Here is a 21,585-nt window from a genome sequence, read left to right on the forward strand (position 1 = left end):
GGCGGCTCGCTCCCGCGCCTGAGCTGGGGAGCGCGCCGGGCGGGCGGGAGAGGGCGCAGCGCGGCGCGGCCGGCGGGCGGCCCTGCTGAGCGGCGGCGGCGGCATGGGCGCGGGCACCGGCGGGGGCTGCGGGTGCCCGGCTCCCCGCCCGGCCCGGCCCGCTCCCAGCGCGCTGCCGTCGCAGCCCCCGCGGCTCGCGGGGAGGCCAACCCCGCAGCTGAAGCAACTTGCCTCGGACCCTCGGTGAGGAGGGGCGGCGCGCGGGGCCGGACGGGAGCAGGAGAGGCGTGCGGGCGCTATGCCTCCGGCCGGCGGTCTCCGCGCGCCGCGCCCCGCCGCGCTGCCCCGCAGCCTGTCCCGCCTGCGCGAGTGCCCGGGCCGCTCTCGCATCGTGCTGGCGCTCGGGGCCACGCAGATGGCGCTCGGATGCCTCATCGTGGCCGTCAGCTTCGCTGCGCTGGCGCTCACCACCTCGGCCCGCGTCCGCCACTCCTGCCCCTTCTGGGCCGGCTTCTCGGTGAGTGTCGGCGTCGGGCGCGCACGGGGCTACGGGGGGGGCGAGCCCACCAACCCGCGGGCGCCAGGTTCGGGGCTCAAGCGCCCGGGCGAGCTGCCGCAGCCCGGGGTGCGGTTCAAAACTCGGGCAGGATAACTCCGGGGACCCGACTCACCGCTCGCCGCCCTGGGAGCGTGGCTTTCCCTTTCCCATCGCGCTGGTCCCGAAGTAACTTTTCTTCGAGGAAGCAGAAGCCAGGCGCCCGCGACCACCCGAGGGGCCTTCGGGTGAGGGTGGGCGGCGGGCGCGCTCCGAGGCGGGCGGCTGCGCCCTGGGGCCCCCGGCTTCCCGGGGGCCGGAGACCCGCCGGGCGGGCTGGGCGGCCCTGAGCGAGGCGGGAGCAGGGGTGCGAGCCTGGTGCCGGGCCGCGGCTCCGTGCGCGGGGCCTCCGCGGCGGCTCTGGCCGGGCACTGGGGAGCAGGGCGCGTCGCGTCGGGTCGCGGGTCAGTCGAGGCGGCGGGAACCGGCCGGACCCGCTTTGGCCGCCCACCCGCTTGGCGTCCAGGACTTGGCGCGTCCCGCGTTTGGCGGGAACGGGCCGGCGAGCTCAGCGGGCGGCGGGCCTGGGCGAGCGAATGCTGGCGGCGTCGGGGGGCGTGTTCAGTGAGCTTCGTCGCCGCGAGGGTGACCGATTTTCAGGATTTTGACCCCCCAAATTAGAGAATCCAGTGGCTGACAAACCTCCATAGGAGCAAAACCACCAGGAAATCCCATTACAGGAAATGATTGTCTCCAAGAGTTAATTTTGGGGGGTATTTTTTGATTGAAGTTGTATTTTCCTGTATTAGTAAAGAACGGACATATGGAAACGGTAATAATCGATGCAGAGCAGATAGTCTTTATAAAGAGAGGCACTTGTTCTGCGAACTCTTGACATCTGTAACTACATTTGGTTTCTGGTGCCGGAGTACATCTTATAGGTTTAAACTGTAAACCCAGTGTGTTTAAGTTCCACCTCCAGAAATCCAAACCAAGCCTTTGTAACGAATGTTTGCTATTTGTTGTTGAGTTTTGAAATTTAAAAATTCTGTCCAGCTTCGCTTTTTGTTGTTGTTGTTCTTTTGTAATGGCCTTTGTTCTCTAAGTCCGATGCCCGGCTGGTAAAATGAGATCTGAGCAGAACTGACTCTGTGACACCCTGATCAATACAGGTATGGTGGTTCATCCTAATGGGGGTATTAATTTTCAAAGCTTATTTCAGACCAGGGGTGAGTCTTTGAGAGCTGATTAGGACATCAGCTATAGCTAATTAGGCCATAGCTCGCAGTGTTCTAATCAAAGACAGGGGTTTGGAAGCAAGACTCAGAAATCATGATTAAAACGGGCCCCTGTATAGTCTTCCTACCTCTGTAGCTCAGTTTTTAGCATGATTTAGTATGCATTGTTTCCATGTGGTCTGTCTAGTGGGCGCGAGTTTGTGTCTGCTGGAGCGGCCTACAGGTGGCAGACTGGTAAATGAGCTTCTCTTCCTGGCTTCTCCCTGGGCCTCTGCTTCTCCACCTAGTCCTAGCTATGTGGCTTTGGCACTTTCAAAGGGCATGGAAAAAGAGCTGCCTTTTAATAATAAACTTAAAAGGGAAAACACTCGTCAAAAACGGTAGAAAAGCTGTTTATGTGAAAAATGTACATTCACTGCATTTTAGTCTGAAGAGTTAAATAAATATGTAATCCATGGATTCAGTTTGGGTGATTCATGGTTATTCCTTTCCACAGCTATAACCTATTAGTCCTAACTTCCTGCGATTCAGAATAATTCCACACGTGTCTGCTGTGTGCAGACGTGCCTCTAGGCTCTGGGGACAACAGTGAACAACATTCTCTGCTTACGTTTTAGAGGTTGTAGATTCTGCTCTCCGTCCACGTCCTGCTCCCCGCCTCTTTACACCCACTGTTTCATGTGCTAGTTTTCTTTCTTGAAACTGAATCTACCACATGCACCTTTACACTTCTTTCCAAACAGTATATACCATTTTTTACATATGACCTCTGCCCTTTGCAGACATGGTGGTTGGTTCCAGTGATGTTGGGACAGGTCTGCATGTTGGCGTGGCTTTCGGCGCTAACACTGGCCCCTTGCCATGGATGTGCCTGCCTGCCTGGACCTGGAAACCACTTTGCAAGGATCGTTTTCTTTTACGAATGGTGACTAAGATGGCCGGCTTTACACCAAAATCTGTTCTGCGTGGTTTAGGGCTGCCCTGTGTTTCCTCTGCATTTCCTGAAATAAGAGGTGTGGGCTCTTTAGCACTCTCTAGGTTGCTAGGCCTTCTCTGTGGTGTGTCCATGGTGAAGAACCATTGTAAAAATAATTTTCCTTTATTGAAGAAAAAACAATAGCCAAGAAAATGGCTTGCATTTATTGAGCACGTACCGTGTGCCAGGCGTTAAGCTGAGTGTTTTTCATGCTGTGATAGCACATTTCGTCTGTGGCCCCTGGCGCCCCTGCTCTTGCACAGTTCCCTGCACTTGAACTTGGACTGGACCTCTGACTGGCCTTAGCCAGTGAGATGCAGCAGAACTAAGGCTGTCTCCAGGGCTAGGCCTAAGCCCTGAGATGTCCTGGCAGCTTCTGCAGAGTCCACTGAGGTGAAGAGGGATTAAAGAAGTTGCTGTATTAGTCAGGGTTCTCCAGAAAAAGAGAACCAATAAATACATGTGAGCAAGCTGGAGACCCAGGCACGCTGCTGGTATAATTCAGTCCAAGTCCAAAGGCCCAGGAACTGGAGGGCCCGTGGTGTAATTCCCAGCCTGGCCCCAAAGCCTGAGGACCCGGGGTGCTGATGGCCGAGGGCAGGAGCAGATGGATGTCCCAGCTCAGAGAGAGTGAATCTGCCCTTGTTCCGCCTTTTTGTCCTACTCAGGCCGTCACTGGCTTGGATGAGGCCCATCTGCGTGGATAAAGGTGACCTTCTTTACTCAGTCTGCTGATTTCAGTGCTAATCTCTTCTAGAGACACCCTCTCAGACACACCCCCAAATGATGTTTTCCTGTCTATCTGGGCACCCCTTCGTCTAGTCAAGTGGATACATAAAATTAACCTTCATGCCTGCCCAAGGTCACACCTGGCCAATGTCAGGTTTGCACTTTTTTTTTTAACATCTTTTTTCCAGTATAATTGCTTTACAATGTTGTGTTAGTTTGTGCTGTACAACAAAGTGAATCAGCTGTCTGTATACATATATCCCCATGTCCCCTCCCTCTTGCGCCTCCCTCCCACCCTCCCTGTCCCACCCCTCTGGGGGTTAAAAAGCACCGAGCTGATCTGCCTGAGGTGGATGGACCTAGAGTCTGTCATACAGAGTGAAGTAAGTTGGAAAGAGAAAAACAAATACTGTATGCTAACACATATATATGGAATCTAAAAAAAAATGGTTCTGATGAACCTAGGAGCAGGACAGCAATAAAGATGCAGGTTTGCACTTAGTTGCTCTGACTTGTGAGGCCACAGTCCTAGCCATTAGACTTAATTGCCCCCCAGGCAGAGGCTGATGGGGGTGGTGGGGTGGTGGAATAGAGCAGGTGTAAAGGGTCAAAGGTAGAGCCTCCACAGGGAGGACACACCTGTTTCTTAGGAAAAGCACAAAATATGTGTAGAAAGGTGATGATTCAAGAGCACTTTGGGGAGGCATGAAATTAGGGAAATTGAGGAAGTCTGAGGATCGGGGACAAGGCTGGGGGGTCCTTGGCAAGGTTGGAAACGGGAAGGGGCGGCAGGTCTGGACAGGGAGCAGCTGCTGTTTCAGTGACTTGAGAACCACCTGCAAATGGTGGTCCTGTTCTGGGCCCCTGCCATCCAGTTGGAAATTAGGGGTGGGCTGACTTCCCCAGGGGATAGATGCTTGGCCCGTTTTGAGAGATGATGATCTATATGAACAGTTTAGAAGACTACCAGGGCTGTGTGTGTTTTTTTAAATGATCATCGAATTCAGTTTTTTTTAAAAAAGTGAACCTTATATCATAGAATAGACTAAACAGGTTAGTATATGTAATAAAACATATTAAAAATGGAATTAAAGGGGAGGGGAAGGAAATCTGCAGTGCTGCCTCTGGCACTAGTGGAGGTCTCGAGTAGGTATCCTTTGATAGACCAGCCTCATTCTTTTTCTTTGAGGTTCTCTTCATGCCCAGGACATCAGCAACAAATAAGTACCCTGTGAATTATCCACATTGCCAGTTACCCGTGTTGATAAAGACATAGCCAGACATAGCCCTTAGGAGCTGAATGTTTATGCACGTGTGTGTATGTATTTTTTTTCCTTTAAAAGCAACACTATACTCCAAAAGCAACAGATGCTTGTTGCAATAACTGAAAACACAGAAGGGTATAAAGAAAATGGCGACAGTGCCTTCTTCCTTCCCAATTCTGTACCCACAGGTAACCTGCATTGATGGTGTTGTTTCATGTGACCTTTCCATACTTTCCTTTACAATCACAAAAATATTAGGATTTATGTATATGTGTGGAATATGTTTGTTTTCTTTTAAATAATCTTTACAAGAGGTCATACTACACACCTTACTCCGTGGCTTCTTTTTTTTCTTTTATTTCGTGTATAATAAATATTCCCAGCCATAATTTATTATTCTTATTATTCCCATTATTTTTAATGACTGCATAAGGGTCCATAGTATGAATTTTTATAATTTATTCAGTTCTTTTCCTGCTGAGAATACTCTGTGTCAGTTCTGTGTCTCTATAAACAATGCTGCTTATCTAGCCTTAGAGACCAGTGCTTGTTTTCTGAGCATAAATTCCCCAAAGTGGAATGGCTTGTCGGAGGGTATTCAAATTTGGAATTTCATTAGATATTGCCAGATTAATTCCACAAAAGGTTGCAGTCATCCCTGCCCAGAGAAGCATGACACCAGGGTGCCCTTTTGCCACCCTCTCACCAGCCCAGGCTGTTAGCATTCCTTAACATTTTATTCCTCTGATGAAGAAAAACATATTTCATTGTTTTCACTTGATCTGACTTTCCATGGTTATTTCTCTCATATGTTGCAAATGTTTTCTTGCAGTTTTTCATTTCTCATGTGCCTTAATTTTTGGTGTCTTTTACCGTATATAAAATTTTAAAACTTTTTATGTAGTCAAATCTGTTAGTTTTCTCTTCTGCAGTGTGAGGGCTGTTTTCTTAGTTAAGATGGTTGTCATTACAGAGGTCACACAAACATTCCTTTACATTTCCTTCTAATGTTTTTATTTATTTTTTGCATTCAAATTTTACATCATCCAGAATTTGTTTTGCATATGGTATGAAAAAAGGGCCTAACTTTATTTGCTTGCAAAGTTCCTATGTACCTATGCTTATGTTTTGGATTCTATTCAGTTTTACTCTCTTTTATTTTTTTTCATTGAGATGTAATTGACACAGAATATTATACTAGTTTCAAGTGCACAACATAATGATCCGATACTTGTATGTATTGCAAAATGATCACAATAAGTCTACTTATTGCAATAAGTCTACTTACATATTCATCACCATATATATCGTAGTTGACAAAGTTCTTTTTTCTTGGGATGAGAACTTTTAGGATTTAGTCTCTTAGCAGCTTCGAAACACGCAGTACAGGATTGTTGTTAACTATAGTCGCCATACTGTACGTCACATCCCGTGACAACTTTACTCTCTTCATTGTTTTAGGGTCAATACCGCATACTTCTGATTAAGGCAACATCCTGGTGAGTTTTGCTGTTTGGTCAGGCAGGTCCCTCCATACTGTTTTCTTTTTCAAAAGTGCCTTGGCTCTTCTTCTGTATTAACTTTAAAATATCTGTGTTTATTACTCATAAATTAGTAGTTTCCAGTAATACCCTCTTAGGATTTTTTTAAAATTTATTTTATTTTTTGGCTGCATTGGGTCTCCGTTGTTGTGCACGGGCTTTCTCTAGTTGTGGCAAGCGGGGTGCACGGGCTTCTTATTACAGTGGCTTCTCTTGTTGCGGAGCACAGGCTCTAGGAGCGTGGGCTCAGTAGTTTTGGCGCGCGGGCTCTACAGCGCAGGCTCAGTAGTTGTGGCTTGTGGGCTCTAGAGCGCAGGCTCAGTAGTTGTGGTGCGTGGGCTCAGTAGTTGTGGCTTGCGGGCTCTAGAGAACAGGCTTAGTAGTTGTGGCACACGGGCTTAGTTGCTCCGCGGCATGTGGGATCTTCCCGGACCAGGGCTTGAACCCGTGTCCCCTGCATTAGCAGGCGGATTCTTAACCACTGCGCCACCAGGGAAGCCCAACCCTCTTAGGATTTGGATTGCAATTGCATTACATTGATGGATCAATTTTGGAAGTACTGACAGTTTCATCATATGAAAACTTCCAATTCAGGAACATGGTTTGCATCTTCATTTCTTTGTCCTTTGTCTTTATACCTTTCAGAAAAATCTTTTATGGGGATGCGTTCATGGGGACAGATTTTTCAGTCTCCCCTAAACTGCTTTTGAAAAGTAAACCAGTTTCTAAGATCATCCTAGAAAAAGCTGAGCAAGGACAGGTTGATGAAAGATGGGAGACGCCCACAGGTCAGGACATAGACGGTGTAGCCAGTCTACCAGCAGCAGCCGGAGCTGCAGATGAACAGCAGGGGAGGCGGGGCGTGGGTGGTGGGCAGTGAACGGGAGCTGTTGACAGGCTGTGGGAACCAAAATCACCACGAGTTACTCAAGCGGCAAAGTGGGTGGGCGCCGGAGAGGTGCTCTGGGGCTTCTGGTTGTGGGTGAGAACAGTAGCCGTGCAGGGACATGGAGCACAAGCCTGGGAGCATCCGACAAATGCACAGTGAGTCTTTTCTCCTAGAAGGTCAGAGCCCTACCCTGAGCTGAATGACTGGAAACATAAACCAAACTGAGCAGGACGGGTACACAGACGGCAAGGCAGGGGAGGTTCAGACGGTGCAGGTCGGGGGAAAGAGATCTCAGAAACTGCTCCAGCAGCAAAAGAGAAGACCCCGAGCAGAGAGTGTGGTCTTGGAAATTAAGGACTTCGGGGGTCTAGAGCTGGAGCAAAGGGCCAGGGTGGGAGTGAGCTTTATGAGGGTTCTGGATTTAACTCTGAGAAACAAATAAGTGGATACATAGAGATCTCACACTTGAGTTCTTTACAGATACATAGAGCCCGGCTGGGAAAGCTGTCCTAGCCCATCCTCCCTTCTTTAGGAGCTTTCTCTTCTCACATCGGGAAAATCCACCTCATTCATACATGGGGAACAAAAAATGGAACATTAGGTAACTTTATGCAAAATTGATTCAAAGGAAAATGATGAAAATGAACATAATGGTGCTACAGAAAATGAGAGCACACCAGAAAAATCATAAACTAATATTTCAAGATAAGCTAAAAGAAAAAACAATTTGAAAGAGTAACATCCAGCAGAAATTTAGAAACGACAAAGGATATGGCTAGGTAACAGAAAATTATGAAATGAGAACAGATTGATGTCAGGAAAGAATTAGGAAAAAATGAATTTTAGGAAGGAAGGCTAAATTGTGTCCAGAAGGAACACAAGAACAAATGGTTTCCATAGACAGCACAGGAGTAAAAATACAGGATGAAAAGGAGAAAAATGAAAACAATAGCCAATAAAGAAAGGGATAGAGTGAATTAGAAAGTATAGGAGACAGGCAAAAGAGATCTGATATATGTATATATACAATTAGAGTGTCTAAGACAGAAGAATAAAGCAATGGAATAAAATAAATATTTAGAACTATAATGCAAGAAAAGTTTCCTAAAAATAAAAGAAGACCTGAAAGTGTCTACCATGTAACTGTGGGGGGGGGGGGCGGGAAATCAGTGCAGAATAATCAACATTGAGATATATCCCTGTAAAATAATGAATGTTAAAGATAAGGAAAAAATCCTTTGGGCATCCAGATAAAAAGTCCTAGTCATTTGTATTGTGCATTGGAATTCTCATAGCCAAATAAATTCTTTGCTAGAAAAGGTGAAGCAATATTTTATTATTTTTTTAAGATGTTGGGGGTAGGAGTTTATTAATTAATTAATTTATTTTTGCTGTGTTGGGTCTTCGTTTCTGTGCTAGGGCTTTCTCTAGTTGTGGCAAGCGGGGGCGACTCTTCATCGCGGTGCGCGGGCCTCTCACTATCGCGGCCTCTCTTGTTGTGGAGCACAGGCTCCAGACGCACAGGCTCAGTAGTTGTGGCTCATGGGCCTAGTTGCTCCGCGGCATGTGGGATCCTCCCAGACCAGGGCTTGAACCCGTGTCCCCTGCATTAGCAGGCAGATTCTCAACCACTGCGCCACCAGGGAAGCCCAAAGCAATATTTTAAAAAGTAAATTTTGGGGGGAAAAAGTTGAAATTTCCAACTTGTAGAAAAGTTTTAGAACAGAACTGAGAACTCCTGTGCTGTATCCCTTCAGTTAAGTTCCCTGATTGTAACCATTTTACTGTATTTGCCCCATGGCTTGCACTTGTGTACCCTGTCTCTCTTCCTCAGTGGGGGAAAAAAAATCCATTATCATTAGTTTTTTTCTTGACCTTTTTGGGAGCAGGCTGCAGACGTGATGCCCCATCACCCCTAGTAATTTCAGAGTATATCACCGCCACTCGAGGATACTGTTCTGTATTACCAGCACAAACTCCTCCAGACTAGGAAATCAACATTGAAAGAACACTGTCACCCGATTCATAGACTCCATTGCAATTTCACCAACTGTCCAAGTAGTGTTCCTTTCCCCTTTCTGGCCCAGGATCCTATCCAGGAATATGCATGTGTCTCATTTCTCTTCGCGCTCTTCAGTCTTCCTTTGTGTTTTGTGTTTTCCATGGTCTTAAAGAGTATAAGCCTTATTATTCTATAGGATGACCCTGAACCTGGGTCCATCCGGTTTATCCTCATGGCCACTCTTGGGTTATGCGTTCTTGGAAGTGAATGAAAAGCAGAATGGAGATGCAAGATGTTCTTTCAATTCCTTCTGCCTTCCGTATTCTCTGATGAGCAGTCCATGGTAATTTAAATTGTTGTTCCCATGTGAGTTGACTGACTTTTTCTCCTTTCATCTCCATTCTGCTATTAAACTCACCCAGTGAAATTTTTACTTTGGTTATTCTGTTTTTCAGTTTTAAAACTTTCCATGGGTTTCCTTTCATATCAACTCGTTTTTTTTTCATTTTAGTTTTTGTAGCTTTTCATTCATTCCCAAAACGTTCGCTCTTACTTACTGGAACATTTTTATCTTCACTGCTTTAAAGTCTTTGATCATTCCAAGATCTATCAATGATTATGTTTTCCCCTGGGAGTTGACAGTCCTAATTCTTTGTAGGCTGAGTAACTTTGGATTATATCCTGGACATTTTGAATATTATGTTGTGAGTCTCTACATTGTTTTAAATGCAATTAAGAATGTTGCTATTTTTTATGACACAAATGAACTTATCTATGAAATAGACTCACAGACATAGAGGACAGACTTGTGGTTGCCAAGGGAGAGGGGGCGGGGGAGGGATGGAGTGGGAGTTTGGGATTAGCAGATGCAAGCTATTATATATAGAATAGATAAACAACAAGGTCATACTGTATAGCACAGGGAACTGTATTCAATATCCTGTGATAAACCATAATGGAAAAGAATCTGAAAAAGAATATGTATTTATATATGTATAACTGAATCACTTTGCTGTACAGTAGAAATTAACACAACATTGCAAATCAACTATATTTCAATAAAATTTTTTAAAAAAGAATGTTGCTATCTTTGTGTTAACAGGCTATCCATTCTCTCCGATTTACACCATGTGGAGCCCAGCCTTCTGTGGATTGTCATTCTGATGTCAGTCCAGTTTTCAAAGTCTTTGTAGTATTTTTCAGCCTGTCCTGCACATACAACGCCCAGTGGCCAGTCTGGTTCTGGGATGGTGATCTATCCTGTAGTTCTGTATAGCACAGGGAACTCTACTCAATATTCTGTAATGGCCTATGTGGGAAAAGAATCTAGAAAAGAGTGGATATATGTCTATGTATAACTGATTCACTTTGCGGTACACCTGAAACTAACACAACACTGTAAATCAACTCTACTCCAATAAAAATTAAAAAAACAAGAAAGGATTCTGTTTAGGGTCGTGTCTTCACCTCAGGGATGAGCCCAGTAGTTCATAAACAAATTTCAGGGATCACCTCCCGCAGTTCCTCCCTCTGTGATCTTCCTGATGTTTTCTGTTTCCCTGGGGCTTCTCTTATCCAGTCCTCCAAGAATGCTAGGGCTTGTTTTTTTTTTTTTTTTCAAGTAAATATTAAGTTTATTTAAAAAGATTTTTTTTTAGGAGTAATGCGTGACTTTTTTTTTTATTGGGGTATAGTTGTTTTACAATGTTGTGTTAGCTCCTGCCGTGCAGCGAAGTGGAGTTCCCTGTGCTATACAGCAGCTTCTCATTAGTTATCTATATATGTCAATCCCAATCTCCCAATTCATCCCACCCCCCCTTTCCCCCCTTGGTGTCCATACATTTGTTCTCTACATCTGTGTCTCTTTCTGCCTTGCAAATGGGTTCACCTGTATGATTTTTCTGGATTCCACATAGATGCGTTAATACACGATATTTGTTTTTCTCTTTCTGACTTACTTCACTCTGTTTGACAGTCTCTAGGTCCATCCGCATCTCTACAAATGACCCAATTTCGTTCCTTTTTATGGCTGAGTAATATTCCATTGTATATATGGACCACATCTTCTTTATCCATTCGTCTGTCGATGGGCATTTAGGTGCTTCCATATCCTGGCTGTTGTAAACAGTGCTGCAATGAACATTGGGGTGCATGTGTCTTTTTGATTAATGGTTTTCTCTGGGTATATGCTCAGGAGTGGGATTGCTGGGTCATATGGTAGTTCTATTTTTAGTTTTTTAAGGAACTTCCCTACTGTTCTCCACAGTGGCTGTGTCAGTTTACATTCCCACCAACAGTGCAAGAGGGTTCCCTTTTCTCCACACCCTCTCCAGCATTTATTGTTTGTAGATTTTTTGATGATTGCCATTCTGACTGGTGTGAGGTGATACCTCATTGTAGTTTTGGTTTGCATTTCTCTAATTATTAGTGATGTTGAGCATCTCTTCATGTGCCTCTTGGCCATCTGTATGTCTTCTTTGGAGAAATGTCTGTTTCGGTCTTCCATTTTTTGATTGGGTTGTTTGTTTTTTTGTTATTGAGCTGCATGAGCTGTTTTTATATTTTGGAGATTAACCCTTTGTCTGTTGCTTCATTTGCAAAAATTTTCTCCCATTCTGAGGGTTGTATTTTTGTCTTGTTTATGGTTTTCTTTGCTGTGCAAAAGCTTTTAAGTTTCATTAGGTCCCTTTTGTAAGACCGGACACTATAAAACTTAGAGGAAAACATAGGAAGAACACTCTTTGACGTAAATCACAGCAAGATATTTTTTGACCCACATCCTAGAATAATGGAAATAAAAATAAAAATAAACAAAAGAATGCTAGGGCTTTACCTTGTCTTGCTTAGGGGCCGTGCAGTGGGGGGACAAAGCGAGAGAACCAGCAACAAGGCTTTGTCCCGCCCTCTTGGGACCAAGCCCCTCCTCTGGAGCAGGCAAAGGGGAAGGGTCTTCTGTGCGTTGCCAGCTCCTGTTTCTGCTGTGGTGTTGCTTGGGTGCTGGGGTGTGAGAGTGCTGCAGAGAGAAGAGAGAGAAACCCAGAAGCAAAAACACTGGGGATTTGCTCACTCTCTTTGGGCACTAGGGAGCCGATTTCCAAATCCTTGAGCCAGAGCTCGGGGGCTTCTCCCGGGCCCTGTCTGTCTGCCCGCATGCTCAATTGTGGGTTTTGGGCTGTGTTGCATTTTGGCTGGGGTATGCATGCTCAAGAGGGAGCAATGACAACCCTCTGCCACTGTGGTAGTAACTGGAGTTCCAGCGCTCTCCACCCATCTGCCTGCTGTTTTGCTCTGAGTTTCCCAGTGGTCTATTCTCTGCATCCCATCAGGTCCACGGCTGCAATCAGTGGGAGACACAGGGTGGTGTGTGCTTCCTCCACCTGGGATAAAACCTCAGTGCTTTTAATCTGCTTCCTTTGTGAGCCAAGCATCCTGTCTTCAGAGAATTGTCCTTTAAATATAAAGGCCAGAGACATAGAGTTTTGTTTCATTAAATTTAATTTTTTATTTTGTATTGGAGTAGGGTTGATTTACAATGTTGTGTGAGTTTCAGATGTACAACAAAGTGATTCAGTTATATATGTATCCATTCTTTTTCAGATTCTTTAAGTGAAGTCAGAGAAAGACAAATATCATGATATCACTTCTAGGAATCAAAAAAAATGATACAAATGAACTTATTTACAAAGCAGAAACAGAGAGAGGGTTATGAATTTGCAAGAACTCTGGGACTGTTCCCCCTAGTGAGCCCTTTCATAGTTGTTTACTAGAGAGTGAGCTTCAGAAAACTGTTCAATGATGGTGAAGCTTTTCATAAGGTCTAGTGATGAACAATGACTAGGTTTCACTGTAGAATTAAAACTCAAAGATAGCAATAAGGGAGGCAGAGTAATACATAGCATTAGACGTTTGGGTTATGTGGAACCGTACAGCTAGAAAAATAAATGGAAGGAGATGAGGGAGAAGTAGAATCAGCTCCTTAATTGGCACATTGGGGTGAGCTAGGATGGAAAAATGTCTCTGGAAACTGACAAAGCAAGAAGTGGAAGGTTAAGTTTATTGAAGACCATACAGATTAACAGCAGATTGAATACTGGTGACTAAAATGGATGCTTTAGGAAGAGCAGGTGGCGGGGGTGGGGGTGGGGAGACGGGGGGCAGGGGAGATGAAGAAGCAATTACTAGCTAATTACATTATTGCTCATAGGAGGGAGGTAATAATATCCAAAAGTGGAGGGTGCTAAGGGAGTTATATAAGGTAGTAATATAAAAGGAGCAACTAGAACCAAATCCTTCCTACGTACCTACAGAAACACAGAGAGAGACGCAAGTAGACTGCAGCCCACGGACAAAAAGACTGAGTTTGTGCGTCAGTGTTATAAATATAAGGCTAAAAATCTGCAAAGCTGATGCCACACATACAGACTGTACTAACATTATATAAACGGGCTTAATTCACCGAGTTTAAAAAGTTTTTCAGGTTGACTTAACAAAGCAACATCTGGAGATAGAGTTAAAATGAAGAGATTTAGAAAGGCCAAAAATAAAAGGACTGGAAAAGATATACCGGGCAAATTCAAATAAAAAGAAAGCAGGCCTCTCTCTCTCTCTCTCTCTTTTTAAATTGAAGTGTAGCTGACTTACAGTGTTGTGTTAATTTCTGCTGTACAGCAAAGTGATTCAGTTTTACACATATACACATTCTTTTTCATTTTGGTTTCTTACAGAATATTGAATATAGTTCCCTGTGCTATATATCCAGTAGGACCTTGTTGTTTATCCATCCTATGTATAGTAGTTTGCATCTGCTAACCCCAAACTCCCAATCCTTCCCTCCCCTATCCCCCTCCCTGTTGGCAACCACAGGTCTGTTCTCTATGTCTGAGGCCTCACTCTTGGTACCAGGCAAGGTAGGATTCATATATTCTTGCTTATTCGTGATACAATGTAATGTTGGATCTTTGTAGTTTGCTTCAGTGATTAACGTTTTTAATATGAATGTTAAATATTTGAGCAGGTGCAGTGTTCTAACCCTCTGTCCTATGGCTGCTGTACCTTTCTTGTCAAATGTGCTCCAAGCTTTTGTGGTGTTTGTTTGTGTTGTCTTTGAAGTTTCCCCTTCTCCAGGACTTACTGCTCCTATACAGAGAAACTGTTGACTTTTCTCTCTTATTTTGAAATTATTTATTCTACTTTTTAAAGTAAATGTCTCGTGCTTTCCATTTCTACATCCATATCATCTATAAATAATTGTTTCTTTATATTCAGTGTTTTCATATCTCAATATTTGTCATATGCTGCGTACTCCTGTCCTTATTGCATTAATCGGAATCTTCAGTTTTAATGGTACTGTGAAAGGAAGCATTCATGTCTTGCTCTTGAATTTACTGGGAAAAGCTTTAGTTTCATTGCTTTTATTTCTTATTAGGTAGGTAATTTTGATGACTTAAATTTTGCTGTAATTTCAAACTTGGAGAAAAGTTGCAAAAAAGTACAAAGAATGCCATATATCCTTAACCCAGATTCACCAATTATTAACATTTTGCCCCTTTCATTTTGTCATTTCCAGACCCCCAAACCCCCTGAACAATCAGTTGGTCGACTGATTGATACCTCCATCTACATATATTTTCTGAATCACTGGAGAGTACGTTGCATGCCCCTTTGCCCCTAAATACTCCAGTGTATATTTCCTAAATAGGCATTACATAAACGTGAAGCCACTGTAAAAGTGAGGAAATTAACATCGATACAACACTATCCACAGTCCATATTCAAATTTTGCCAGTTGTCCCCAGAATGTTCTTTATAAATGTTTCCCTCACCTGCTCTCTAGTCCAGTATTCAAATTAGGAATTTAAAAGTCAAACTTACGTAGTTTCCTGTTTAGAATTCTTACAAGGAATGACTGCTGAAATTTTCAGGTGTCATCTATTTATGTAATCCCTTGGTTTTTCTTTTTCAGTAATTGACGTACTGAAGGATGTTGATTGATTTCCTAATGTTGAATTATCCTTGGCTTTCTGGAATCATCCTTATCACTTATTCTTTTAACATATTGTTAGAATCCATGTGCTGTAATATTAAGATGTTTGCTTCCATAGCCACATACAAAATTGGTCTGGAGTTTGTGCGTTCACACATGTACACAAGCATACACTATCTTTATTAAACCTTGTTATGTTGTGCTGGTTTTGTAACATAAATTGGTGAGCTCTCCGTATTTTTCTGCAGACTAGCATAGGAAAGATTTGTTCTAAGTTAGACAGCTCAGGGAATTTAGGCCATTCCCATTTATTAAGATGTGTGATAGATTTAGTCATTCCTTTTGACTTTATTATTATACTTTACTGTTTTCTGTTTTCTTTTTGCTGGATTGATAAAATTAATTTTTTAAAAAAATATGTATTTTTAAAATTGTGGTAAAATACACATAACATAAAATTTATGATTTTAACCATTTTAAGCATACAGGTCTGTGGCATTAAGAACATTGATACGATTGTGCAACCGTCACCACCAGCCTCTCCAGAACTTTTGTAAAACTGAACCTCAGTCCCCATTAAACAATGACTCCTCATTTCCCCACCTCCAGCCCCTGGCAGCCACCTTTCTACTTCCTGTCTGTGTGAATTCGGCTATTTCAGGCAACTCGTGTAATGGAATCATACAGTTGTATTTCCTTTGTGATTGGCTTATTTCACTTTGCATAATATGTTCAAGATTCATCCATGTGATAGCACACATCAGGATTTTCTTCCTTTTGAAGGCTGAATAATATTCTGTTGTATGGATAGACCATATTTTGTTTTTCCATTCTTCTGTTGATGGACACTTCGGTTGCTTCCACCTTTTGGCTTACTGTGGATAATGCTGCTATGAACACGGGTGTACACATATCTCTTTTCAAGCTGCTTTTTAAAAAATTTTTTTATTGGAGTATAGTTGATTTACAATGATGTGTTAGTTTCAGGTATACAGCAAAGTGCATCAGTTATACATATACATATATGCACTCTTTTTTTTTTAGATTCTTTTCCCATATAGGCCATTACAGTGTATTGAGTAGAGTTCCCTGTGCTATACAGCAGGTTCTTATTACCTGTTTTATATATAGTAGTGCGTATATGTCAATCCCAATCTCCTAATTTATCCTTCCCCTCCTTATCCCCTGGTAACCATAAGTTTGTTTTCTACATCCGTGGCTTTGCTTCTGTTTTGTAAATAAGTTCATTTGTACCCTTTTTTTAGATTCCACATATAAGCAATATTGTATATTTGCCTTTATGTGTCTGACTCACTTCACTTAGTATGATAATCTCTAGGTCCATCCATGTTGCTGCAAATGGCATTATTTTATTCTTTTTTATGGCTGAGTGATATTCCATTGTATATATGTACCACATCTTCTTTATCCTTTCCTCTGGTGATGGACATATAGGTTGCTTCCGTGTCCTAGCTACTGTAAATAGTGCTGCAATGACCATTGCGGTGCATGTATCTTTTCGAATTATGGTTTTCTCCAGGTATATGTGCAGGAGTGGGATTGCTGGATCATATGGTAATTCTATTTTTAGTTTTTTAAGAAACCTCCATACTGTTCTCCGTAGTGGCTGTAGCAGTTTACATTCCCACCAACAGTGCAAGAGGGTTCCCTTTTCTCCACACCCTCTCCAGCATTTGTTATTTGTAGACTTTTTAATGATGGCCATTCTGAGCAGTGTGAGGTGGTACCCCATTGTGGTTTTGATTTTTATTTCTCTAATAATTAGTGATGTTGAGCATCTTTTCATGTGCTTTTTGGCCATCTGTATGTCTTCTTTGAAGAAATATTTAGATCTTCTGCCCATTTTGATTTTTATTCCATTCCCCAGACCCCTTCTCCTGTGCGTCTCCATTCTCCTAATAGTTATATTTTCATCTTTGACAATCGATTGAAATCTGAATTTTCTGTTAGCACACCCAATTGAATGATATCATTGCTAGCCTTCTCCTTCAAGCCAAATGGTTTCTTTGTAATTTCTCATCCCTTAGTTTGGCCACCCCCTCGCCTCCTATCCTGCAAACCCCACAGGATGAAACCTTTGGAACTTTTCTGTGTCCCTGTGTCATCTTTCTGTGTCCCTGTGTCATCTTTCATTCTGAAAGATGAGTTCAAAAGAAAACAGACTTTGAACATTATATAGTCTACATAATTTGAGTATGTGAGGGAGAACTTTTTTTTGCTTCAGATTTCAGTCTTTTATTGGATAAGTTTGAATTTGAATCTTGAAAAGTTCAAAAAGTAGTGTATCCTAGGGTCTTATTGCAGAGTCAGGAAAATATAATAAAGCTGGTGATGGGTTCTTAAGACGACTCTGTATTATTTCCATATTTGTTGATGAGTTCAAACCACATGCGAGCACTTTGCTCTTGCAGAGCTGGCATTGGGGTGACAGTGATGGAAGGAGAGATGGTGGGCCGCAGGGAAGATGCAGAGGCGGCTGTGACAGGGCTGCCTTCCAGCCTGCAGGACCACACCCTCTGCTGAGAAGTTTGCCTGATGAAGTGAGGACCCTCTGGTCCTGGGAGAACAACTTTTACCTTCCCCACAGGGGCCATACGTGTAATGGCCCCTGTTCTCTTTTCTGGAGGCACGCCTGCCTGTGTGCTGACCAAGTGCAGCCCTGAGACCTTCCTTTCCAGCGACGAGGTACAATTCCTAGGGAAGGTGAGATTTCCGGGCCCACTGTCTGAGACATGCCCAGGCTCAGGCCTGCCTGATTCTGTTTCTGCATTTAGGCAGTTTACCCATCTAACCTTGATAGCTTCAGTTGATCGTTATGGCCTGCTCTTACCTCCTTTGCATCCAAGTGACGATGAAAGTGTCCTATTTCACTTAAAGGGTGCGGTACAGTGAGGTGGAGACCACAGGAATTGGGGATACTGGCATTTTGTGGGGAGGGGGATGCCTTCAGTCAAGTACATGATAAATGGAAACAAACTACTTCTTTTGCATCAGCAGCTACCAGAGCCTATTACGTAATTATCTATCACAGAGACAAGCAACTTAATTGTTCGAAGATAAATCCTTAACATTTCAGCTCATCCTTTTACAGAAAAAGTATAGAGAATTTAGGACTTAACGAAAAAGCAAATTTTTCTTTGAAAAACATTGATGCGACGTAATGATGGGTATTGTTTCTCATCTATAATGAGAAATTGTAGCTTATGGCTTTGATAGTGATACAAATAGCGATTTTGAAATACATTTTTGGAACCCTCAGAATTTGAAAGGACTCTGAGAATGGTCCCTGTTTAACATGTTAATAAGCAGCATATACTATATATGTATATTAAGTATAATACGTATAATAAAGAGCATATACTCATCAGAATCTTGTGATTTAAAAAGAATACATCTTTTTTTTTCAATTATACCCCCCAGAGCTCTTTACAACTGTTCACTAAGGGACGCTGCCTTTGTAGAAACTAATGTTTGACCCAGTCTCAGAAAAAGTCAAAGCATCTGCTTTTCACCTGCCAATTCATTAAATTCAGCGTTGGTGTCCCCGGGGCCTCTCTCCATGCTTGTCATTGCCTTTTGGTGCCGAGGCAGCTTGTGAGGCTCAGAGCTGACCCTTTTCAAGATGAGGAAGTAACACCCAAGAGGTGTGAGTGGATTAAGAGAGCTGGAGTCTGTCATAACTAGTGGTAAATAGCTTCTGAAGATTGACTTTCTCTTCGAAAAAAGAGAATGTGTAAATATAATACATATATATGTATGTGTGTGTATATATATATGATGCTTTATCTTTTGTCTGTATAAAGAATAACAAAAACCAAAAGAAAATGAAACAAAAAGCCAGAAAGCCCCTGAGCAAGGCACCTGCCCGTTGACTTCAAGAATTACACCTGTGGTCCAGATGGTGTGCCTCTCAGGTGAGACGCATAAAATCAGAGTTTAAGAGAAAGAGCCGTGATATCACATATTCTGGTGAAAGCACGCAATGTATCTCTCTCTGTTTTTTGATGGTGATTGTGATGATGATGATAAAAGTATTATTGACTTAATTTCATGGAAATTAAAACAGCATGGAATGGTGCAAATCGAAGTGCTAAATCGAACCCTTAGCTCCCGCCTTCCCCATTCCTTGGAGTTAAATATTTTCAACCTTTCTGTTGTTACTTTTTTTTTATAAGATTTTTTTTTTGGATGTGGACCATTTTTAGAGTCTTTATTGAATATGTTACAATATTGCTTCTGTTTTATGTTTTGGTTTTTTGGCTGGGAGGCATGTGGGCTCTTAGCTCCCTGACCAGGGATTGAACCTGCACCCTCTGCATTGGAAGGCGAAGTCTTAACCACTGGACCGCCAGGGAAGTCCCCTGTTGTTACTTCTTTGGTGGCAGGTGCGCCATTGTCTTTATATCAGATGTCACTGACGAGAGGTCTGATCCTGTGTTGATTCATCTTCTTCCGTTGGTGACCTAGCCTGTTTTTCCTTTCTGGAAGCTTCTAGGGTCTACTCTTGATTCATGGTGTCCTGATTATTTCACAGTATTTCGTGAAGGGACTTAGGCACTCAGTGTGTCCCTTTGATACTGGAAATATTTTTCTTTGATTATTTCCTTATTTCTATTTTCTCGGAACTTCTGTTTGTTGGCTGTTTGACCTCCTGGGTTGATCTTCTGGGCATCTTAACTTTTCTCTCCTATTTGCCATGCCACTACTTTTTACTTTATCCTCTGAGAGATTTCTTCAGTTTCAGCTTCAGCTTCTGGATCAGGTGTTGAAATTTTAAAAAATAATTGCAGCAGAGACAGGGTTGGCCAATGGAAAGGACTCCCTGGGGGTCTGCAGGCTGCACTTGAGTAAGCCTTTCCTTTTCTTTTAATTTTTTTATATTGGAACATAGTTGATTAACAATGTTGTATTAGTTCCAGGTGTACAGCAAAGTGATTTAGTTATACAAACACACATATCTCTTCTTTTTCAAATTCTTTTCCCATTTAGGTTGTTATATAATATTGAGCAGAGTCCCCTGTGCTATAGTAGGTCCTTGTTGGTTATCCATTTTAAGTGTAGTAATGTGTACATGTCAATCCCAAGGCTTTTCTGAAGGGCAAGGGAAGCAGATATCACAGAAGTTGGATTCCCCCCCCCTCCGCCCCCACCCAGGGGCCTTCCTCTGCCACACAGGATGCGCTTTGAATTGTGAAGCCCAAGGTGTTTGAGACCAACTGTCTCATCTGAGGCGGGGTCTTTTCTATCCTTCTGATTACAGAGCCAAAACGAGGCTACCAGGTTCAAAAACAAAAACCTAGAGAACAGGTGCAAACACTTTCTATAAACCATCTGACAAAGTGGTGTAGGTCTCCCCTGCTCTGTTTGGGACTCCAGCGTGGGTCAACATCAGTTGCAAGTTTCTGCATTTCATTCTGATTTGGCTAACTGTCTGCACCCTTGTTCCAAGCCTCTCTGGACACCAGCACAGCTTGGTAACCACCCGGGGGAGATGAACCCTGTATTGATACAGTAACCATAATTAAGATTGTGATGCTGTCTTTCATCTTTTCTGCTAATTTTTCTTAATATTCCTCTTATTTTCTGTTTGCATTATTTTCCATTTCTGCCTGAGGGTACTAATTAAGTCAAGAAGGTTTCTTCTTATTCTCGAATTGTTTGCTCTAGCGTTTTTCTATTTTTTTCTTCTGAATCTGCCTCTTCTGTGGTTTTGATTATCCCTAATGGTCTGGCTGTTCTTGGTGTCCTTTGGGGTTTATCATTGAGGGACTAGTTGATTCATAGCAGTGCTTGGCATGTTTTCCTTGCTTTCCTGTCCTACCCATTGAACAGGGGCTTGACCTCGCTCTGTCTAGGTGTGGGCAAAGCAGGTCACCTGGCAGCTTCACCTTTGGATGTTGGGTGGGAACTCTCCTCCCATGTGCTTGAGAGAGCATCTGCTCTGGGGTGTGAATTCTTGCTTTGGAAGCAGACGAGGCAGAAAGCTCGTTTCTTTGGTGCGTACAGCATTCTTTTGGTTTCTGCCTGAGAGCAGACACCAGTGCTGTAAGTCTGGGTTGAGAGCAGGGGGTCTGGGGGTCTGAGGCCCATCTGTAGTTCTGCAGACAGACTGTAGTCACTTGCTCTTTGGGTCCCATGTCTTGCTTTTGCCCTTGGGACCTGTGGTCTGGGGTCTCATCTCCAAAACCTTCTCTCACATATACACTGATCCAGAATCTTCCCTCCGGTTCCTTCACCGTTAACTGAGCTTAAATTTTTTTCACATCTTTCAGTGATCTTGTTTTTCTTCTCTGGCACCCAGATTAGCTGCCTTGGCAGAGAACTTCAGGGGGAGCAGCTCACACGATCTGGGACTGGATGGCAGAACTGCCTCCCTTGCATCCTGGGCTAGCTCCCCAAGTTGCAT

The 21,585-nt window shown here is 43.3% G+C and overlaps 1 protein-coding gene across 6 annotated transcripts in view; it reads left to right on the forward strand.

Annotated features, from left to right (window-relative positions):
• Positions 1-230: 230 nt before the first annotated feature.
• ENTREP2 (endosomal transmembrane epsin interactor 2) overlaps positions 231-21,585 on the forward strand; it is a 371,116-nt gene continuing 349,761 nt past the window's right edge. For 2 of the 6 annotated variants that reach the window (XR_009562815.1, XM_030878406.2), the window contains exon 1: positions 242-517. Coding sequence is in view for 4 of the 6 variants with exons in the window: in XM_030878406.2 (XP_030734266.1) it covers positions 299-517 (219 nt within the window). In the remaining 2 variants the exon portion in view is untranslated. Of the gene's footprint in view, positions 518-7,195; positions 7,329-14,038; positions 14,083-21,585 lie in introns of those variants that run through there. The other 4 variants (XM_060293731.1, XM_060293730.1, XM_060293735.1 and 1 more) reach the window with 4 other exon arrangements.

Source organism: Globicephala melas, chromosome 2, assembly GCF_963455315.2.
Source record: "Globicephala melas chromosome 2, mGloMel1.2, whole genome shotgun sequence".
Taxonomy (NCBI): Eukaryota; Metazoa; Chordata; class Mammalia; order Artiodactyla; family Delphinidae; genus Globicephala; species Globicephala melas.